Here is a 7,571-nt window from a genome sequence, read left to right as displayed (position 1 = left end):
CCTCCTCCCGTAGCCGGCTGTGCTGCCGCCAGGCCATCCCTCTACCCACCAGCACATCCTGTTATTTTCCAGTGACGTCAGCCTCACCCCGCAGCCGACCAGTCAGCACTCGTACTCCCCTCAGCATGGGCATCTGCTGCGGTGGCCTCACCGGCTCCGGGTCGTTCCCTTCCTGGGCCTCGCCCTCATCCACAGCGTTTGTGCTCTCGGCGCGGCAAGGTCAACATGGTCAACAAACAACATCCATCGGAAGAGGCTGATAGTAGGGACCCAAACAAGGAAATGCCTCCTTATTACACGAAAATTAATGATTCCTCCCCCTGACACCTGGGACACACCGGAAGGGCCTCTGTATTTCGCGAAAAAATGTTCCCCCCGCTATCAGCTCGGACCCACCAGCTATATCTTCGCACGCAAGGAAGTGCCTCCTTATTACGCACAAAAAATGAATACTCCCCATGCTAGCTAGGACCCACCGTAGTGGGAGGCTGACTTGTGGGCCTACTAAGTTGACGGGGACGGAGGGCTTTGTCAACTTAGTCAATATGAACGATTTTAGCTCCAGTGACCGTACGATGTCCATCCAACGGCCGTAGTGCTTCTTCAACCTCTGGTCTTCTTGCTCCAGCCGCCCAAACCAGCGCCGGTCGTGTCGCCTGCTCCTGCCTCCCGTGGCCGTCTGTGCTGCCGCAGAGGCCTCACCGCCCCCTACTACTCCCGCCGCTGGCCAGGCCATCCCTCTACTCACCCACACCCCCTGTTATTCTACGGCGACGACAGCTTCACACTGCAGCCGAACCAGTGAACCCCCGTACTCCTCTCCGCGTGGGCATCCACTGCCGCATCTTCCCCGGCTCCGCGTCGTCCTCTTCCTAGGCCTCATCGTCGTCCATCGCCCTGGTGCTCTCGGCGCGGCGTGGTCAACATGGTCAGCGAATGACATCAATCGGAAGTGGACTGTACGTGGAGAGGCTGACAGCTGGGCCACGGCTGCACACAAGGAAATGCCTCCTTATTACACGCAAAGTAATGATTCCTTCACCTGACAGCAGGGACCCATCGGACGGGCCACCGTATTTCAGTAAAATCGTTCCCCCCTGACTGCTGGAACCCACCAGCTACATCTTCGCACACAAGGAAGTGCGTCCTTATCCTTCCTGACAGCTGGGACCCACCCGGTCGAAGCGTACGTAGCGTTGTCTGTGTACATACCAGCCGATCAGTCTGTCTGCCACGATGAACCGTGGCCGAGAAAGGAAGGGCACATGTCATAGTAGAGGCGCGAACGTATCATGTACACGTACATACAGCCAGGGTGCAAGAAAGTAAATACGGCCACGTACGTACATACGGGTGGGGTCTCGAACGCCTACTCGCGCATACGTACGGCCATGGCTCGTGTACATGGCTAGGTCGGAACGGAGAAACTGCATCATCTTCATGTTCATCGGGAGCCAACCGGCTTGGATGGAACAACCGATCGAAACGAGGCTTGGCGTACCGCAGAACGGAGGAAACGACCTTGTGTTCGACCGGCCACGGTCGAAACGGGATCCTGTTCATCGGGAGGGGTCTGGCGTACCGCAAAACGGAGGAAACAGACTTCTCTTGGACCTCCTACGTTCGAAACGTGGTCCTGTTGATCAGGAGGGGTGTGGCGTACCGCAAAACGGAGGAAACGGACTTGTGTTGGAGCGCTATGGTCGAAAAAGGGTCCTGTTCATCGGGAGGGGTGTGGTGTACCACAAAACGGGATTCCACGGGATACTGTTCATCTCCATAGTCGACCTCCTCCATCCTCCACGGGGCTACTTTTCATCCACCGTCGACCTTCTCAAGCCTCCACCTGCGACTGTTCATCCACGGGCTCCTGTTCATCCAGCCTCCACCGCTCCTCCACGGGCTACTGTTCAACCAGCCCTCTCCACGGGTTCCTGTTCAACCACCCCTCCACAGGCTACTGACATCCAGCCCTCCATCGGCTACTGTTCAACCAGCCCTCCATGGGGTCCTGTTCATCCAGCCCTCCACGGGGTCCTGTTCATCCACCCCAACCGGCTTAATCGATCGGGGTCTTGTTCATCCAGCGGCAACGACCTCTACTACCACGGGGTCTTGTTCATCCAACCCCCACCGGGAACTTTTCATCCAACCCCCCCCCCCCCAACAACACTTACTGTTCATCAAGGGAAGGAGGTAGCAGGGTTCGATCGGCTTCAGTTAGCAGCAATAGCGAAGGAATCGCTCAAATGGGTTCAGTTAACAGCCAGATCGATCAATCGCTCAGGTTCAGTAACGCGTAGCCTGCAATGCAATCGCTCGGGTTCAGTAGGCGAACGCCTCGGATTCATTTAGAGCCCAACGCCTCGCACCCACGTGCGTACGTGTACCATGGAAACGTGCATCGCTCGGCCCCCGACCACCCACCGTAACCGGGAACTCCCCGATATTTTCCTCGTCCTCGCTTCTACCATGGTTTTTTCATTCATGGACGGCCCAAAGAATGTCATGCAGTTGCGTCTCTGGCCCGCCCAGGACGAAAAGCCCATTTTCTGTCATGATTTGTTGTCATAGAAGTAGGAGCCCACCACATTTATGATGATACCGGGTTTTGTCACAATTATCGTCATAGAAGCGTCATAAGTATGACAGAAAAAATTTCTTTCGCCCGAAAATGTCACGGATGTGTCTTTTTTTTGTAGTGGAGACGGCTAGCCTGCTCTGCCTCTCCTAGCTTTTTTCTGGATTCTTCCATCTCTTCTTTGGCTTGGGTGAAGAGAGCATCTGATTTCTCTTTTCGGTTCTTCAGGAACTCAGCTACATTCTCAAGGGCTGCTGCACGATTTCTTTTAGCCTTTACTAGAGCCACGAGGACACGAACATTGGACGACTCCACCTAGCTTGTGTGTAATCCAGCATCATTTGGGAATTTTCACCTTGTATCTAATCCAACATCATTAGGGAACGGGCACCTTGTGTGTAATCCAGCCTCATTTTGGAAACATGATCTCGAGGTTGACCATACTTCCCTCCTCGCAGGCACTGCATCCTGACATGAAGTTACCTCTTTCTTAGATCAATACTCAGAGCAACCCAGATCCATTTAGTAGAAGCCAGATAAACAGGACTTGGAGAAGTGAATTCAATAGGAGAATATAAAATCAGACTCCAAGATGAGAACACCCACTTCCTACATCAAGCTAAAAACGATTAAGACCCTTCTTATTACACATCGAAGAACAGAGGCTAAGAGAAACAGAAACTACAACATATACACATCGAATAACACGAGGCTAAACGAAAGTAATTGAAAGGGTGTTACTTACTAAAGCTCATTTTACAGGTTCGGTGCAGCTCCTCTTTAACTTGCCACGTTCCTTAAAGATGTCCCCAATATCCCGTGTTTGGTCTTCATTGCTCCTCTGCATGTTCGCACTCGTAGTTTTGACATCTCAACATGGCAAGAAAAATATAGTAATACTCACGCATCTTGTTGGCAACATTAAAGCACTCATCTTCCATGTTAGAGCATCTCCAACAGAAGCGCAACACGCGGCACGTTAAAAAAGCGTTTACAGCGCCGGAATAGCCAGTTTTTGCGGGCTTCGGAGTGCTGGCTCTAGCGGCCGCTGCAAAAAATTATGCGCGCGCACCGCTCCAGCAGACACACTATATTTTTTTTCTCCTTTCTACTCTGACTCGATAGACATTCGAGTCCGAGTCGATACTGGCATAGATAGATACAAGCAAGATGCCCGTGCGTTGCACGTAACATCAAGATGCGTTTGTACGAGTAGTTTATCTTGTGAGAGAAAAGGATGAACGAGGGAAGGCCTTATTTGCAAATGTGGAGAAGGGTGTGGGTATCTTTTTGCAAAATTACCATTGTTTCCTTCCTATCCGTCAGATATAAATCGGATAGCATATATTGCAGGATGGCAGGCACACCATCATCACCAACTCTATTTTTTATAAGAAGTAGAGAGTAGAGAGTAGAGACATAGATAGTTTTCAACATAGTTATAGCATAGATAGATAAAAAATAGGTATTTCAACTACTCCTCGTCGTCCGACTCCTCCTCGGTGATGTCCTCCTCCAACATCTCAATGTAGGCGTCAAGATACCGATTGTCGTAGGAGTCCCAGGGTGACGCTGCTCCTAGCTAGATGTTGAATTGAGCGGCCACCTTCCGTGTATGCTTGTCCTCGCGATAGGCGGCTCGCTCCGCCCTCCTCTTCTCTCTCTCCGCCCTCCTTTTCGCGTAGAACTCGCCCTCGTTGATGATGTCCTATGGGAAGTGTTGGAGCCATAGCACCATGGCTTCCTCGTCCATCTCAGTGATGCCGAGACGGTGCTCCCGCCTCCAGTTGTTGTGACGATCCTCGTTGGTGATAAGCCGTGGCGGAGGTGCGAGCTCCTGCGCCCGCTCCCGCGTCGGCACGTTGGGGAAGTTCAATGCTCTATGAGGCCACCGGAGGCGCCATGCTGCCGCATCGTACGAACGGGCGGCCTCGTGGGCGGTGTCGAAAGTGCCGAGGCCGAGGCACATCCCACGGAACTGGATCTCGGTGGAGAAGCCACCAGAGGGGCGCGCGCGGACGCCACGGTATCCCCAAGTGTCCTGGCAACGCGGCGGCATTGTGGCGCAGCGGCGGTGAGGCGAAAAAGAGCGGGAAGAGAGCAGTGACGGGGCACAGAGCGGGGAGAGAGCGGTGGCAAGGCATAGAGCGGTGGGAGGGCGTTGGATTTTATAAAGCGAGCCAGACGCCGTGCGCCAAAACTAGCCTGCGCCCGGCCGCTGTTTCCCGCGGGCGCGCGATCCTTTCCCGTCGTCCCTCCTATCTCTACTCCCTTATCTACTCTTATATTTATTTTATATTTATACTAGCAAATATGCCCGTGCGTTGCAACGGGGAAAGAATTTATCTTGCCTCTTGCACAATAAACACAACTCAAAACTCTCAATAGGTCCATGTCATATATTTCAACACGTCACCCCACCTTTAGTGCCTATCCTCCTTGCCACCCTCACCGACGATGATAGCGGTGTTCGCCTGAGCACAACGCTCCCAAACATGGTCAATCCCACGTCAATGAGCTCGCCCCCGCATGTCACAACCTTCATTTCGCCCACGCAAGGGAATATTTCAAAATCAAAACTTTAAAACACTTCTATGATGGAAATGGACATGATGGCTGCCATCCGAGATTCACGTTGTGCATCTGGTCCATACACCTTCTCACATATTCCTACCTATTTTTGCACAGGATTTGTCGGATCAAGGAACTGTGGGCCGCGGAACATCGTCGGGGATGGAAGGCACACCGAGGGCGGAGTTCAAGGGAAGTACGTTGAAGCCGGACGGGACATAGCAGGATTGGGAGTTTGGTTATTCCATCAGATGTTACAATCGTTATCAATTCTAAAATTTTTGTATACTTGGCAGATGGCGTTCCCTCCTGGCAAGCTAGGTATGGGCGTAGCCTGGAAACCAACACAACACATAGATGTAATACCGTGGCTAAATAAAATCTAGTGACTGGAAGTATGTCCATGTGTATAAATTTCAGACAATCACGTACCATGACGTGCCCCTCATGCCTTCAGTGGCACGTTTCCCTCGTGGAGTCTCATAGTCCAGCCCTTAGCCGCTCCTTATCCTATTTCCTGTCATAGTCCACCTGCGCGTGCCCATGATGACGTATTGACATACATGTGAGGCCAGCGAGAGGCACGACTGGGTGACGCGAGAAAAACGCAGATGGCGACCACGTTGTCGCTAGGTCGGATGACGCGGTGCATGGGATGGGGCGAGGACAATAGGGTTTTACAATGGAACAACAGCATGCACCGTGGTGCGCTAGTGTTGTGCGCCATGGGGAGCGCTGGTGCTGGAGTACATGCCCGGCGGCAGCCTGGCTGACCAGCTCCACTCCACCATGCCGCCGCTAACCTGGCGCCACCGCATGCACGTCCTCCACGTCGTGGCCATTGCGCTGGAGCACCCCCACAACGACATCTCCATGGTGCACGGCGACGTCTCATCCTCCAATGTGCTTGTGGATGGCGATGGTCGCGGCTCTGTAACCCGGGGTCGGCTTGCGAGGGCACCTTCTCAGTCGCCGTCGTGGGCTATATATGTGGGCCCCTTCTTCCTCCGCATGGGCATCGTGTCCAAGAAGTCCCACGTGTATGGCTTCGCGTGCTGCTACGCGAGGCCATCACTGGCTAGCCGGCTGCTGGAGCGCCCAGCCTGGACGGCAACGACCAGTACCTAGCGGCGAAGGTGCTGCCGCGCGTGACGGCTGCCGGGGTGGCGGGGCTTGTCGACGGCAGGCTGGCGACGACCACGATGCCATGGAGGAAGGCGATGGCGCGTAGATCTCTGTCGATCGCGTTGCGACGCAGATGAGTCTCCGGCCGGCAATGGCGCAGGTGCGGGTGACCATCACGCCAAAGGTGGCAAGGTCCACCACGTGGATGAAAGACAGCGATATGATGGCACCGGCGTCGGTGCGGCCCCGTACCCGACTACCAACTTTAGCGCCATTGCGTCCAGACCGCCTTCCGCTAAGGCTAATTACCAGGATATTGTTTTGATTTGGAAGAGGTATTTAAGAGACGCGGAGATGTTGCATATGAACTCCTAAGGACGTGTGGGGATCGGCTTGTCTAAAACCAAATGATGAACAGAAGAAACAACGGATGAACGCATAGATTTTTTTCTGGAGAACGAACACATAGATAAAAAACCACGCATGGCTGGCGTTCCATAAAAGCCCATCAACACACAACTATATGGCCCAAGCCAGCTTAGCGTGCGTGCTAGAAAAAACCATCGTGTAGGGAACTTTAGCGTAGAAAATTCACTGGTCCCTATTTTGGTCTGAACAGTTATCGTAGATCCATTAAATCTGAACCATCAATCTCTATGATTTACACAAAATCAACGGATATAAATAGGTGAGTTATGGAGAACAAGGAAAGGCTTCATACTTTAATATTAGGTATAGATTTATCTCTACTCTTATAAAAAACAGAGTTGGTGATGATGGTGTGCCTGCCATCCTGCAATATAGGCCGTCTGATTTATATCCGACGGATAGGAAGGAAACTATAGCAATTTTGCAAAAAGATACCCACACCCCTCTCCACATTTGCAAATAAGGCCTTCCCTCATTCATCCTTTTCTCCCACAAGATAAACTACTCATACAAATGCATCTTGATGTTCTATGCAACACATGGGCATCGTGCTAGTTCTAAAAAACTTTCCATCATTTGCCACACTACTGGTTGCAGATGAAGAACCTACCCAAGCACAACGCAATATAGGTGCGACGCACAATTACAAGGTGATATTCTGTTGGACAATGCAAACTATAACCAATTACTTTTACGGGAACAATAGCAACCAGGAAATTTGAAGGGTAGGTATGAACACAATTTGAACTGCACATGTACTGGTAAGAGATACAATACACACATTACCAATCAAGGAGGAGTACGATGGTTGCGGCGGCCTCTGTTCATCATGGCCGGCAATGGGAGTCAGTTCATTTTCCACAAC

General features: G+C 52.1%; 1 protein-coding gene across 1 annotated transcript; it reads left to right on the top strand.

Annotated features, from left to right (window-relative positions):
* The first annotated feature begins 5,902 nt into the window (after nucleotides 1-5,902).
* Nucleotides 5,903-6,280, top strand: LOC141042635 (probable receptor-like protein kinase At4g10390). The gene has a single exon (XM_073511487.1). The coding sequence runs from the start codon at nucleotides 5,903-5,905 to the stop codon at nucleotides 6,278-6,280; it is 378 nt and encodes a 125-aa protein (XP_073367588.1).
* Nucleotides 6,281-7,571: the final 1,291 nt, after the last annotated feature.

This window comes from Aegilops tauschii, chromosome 3, assembly GCF_002575655.3.
Source record: "Aegilops tauschii subsp. strangulata cultivar AL8/78 chromosome 3, Aet v6.0, whole genome shotgun sequence".
NCBI classification, from domain to species: Eukaryota; Viridiplantae; Streptophyta; class Magnoliopsida; order Poales; family Poaceae; genus Aegilops; species Aegilops tauschii.
This window is presented reverse-complemented; position numbering and strand designations above follow the sequence as displayed.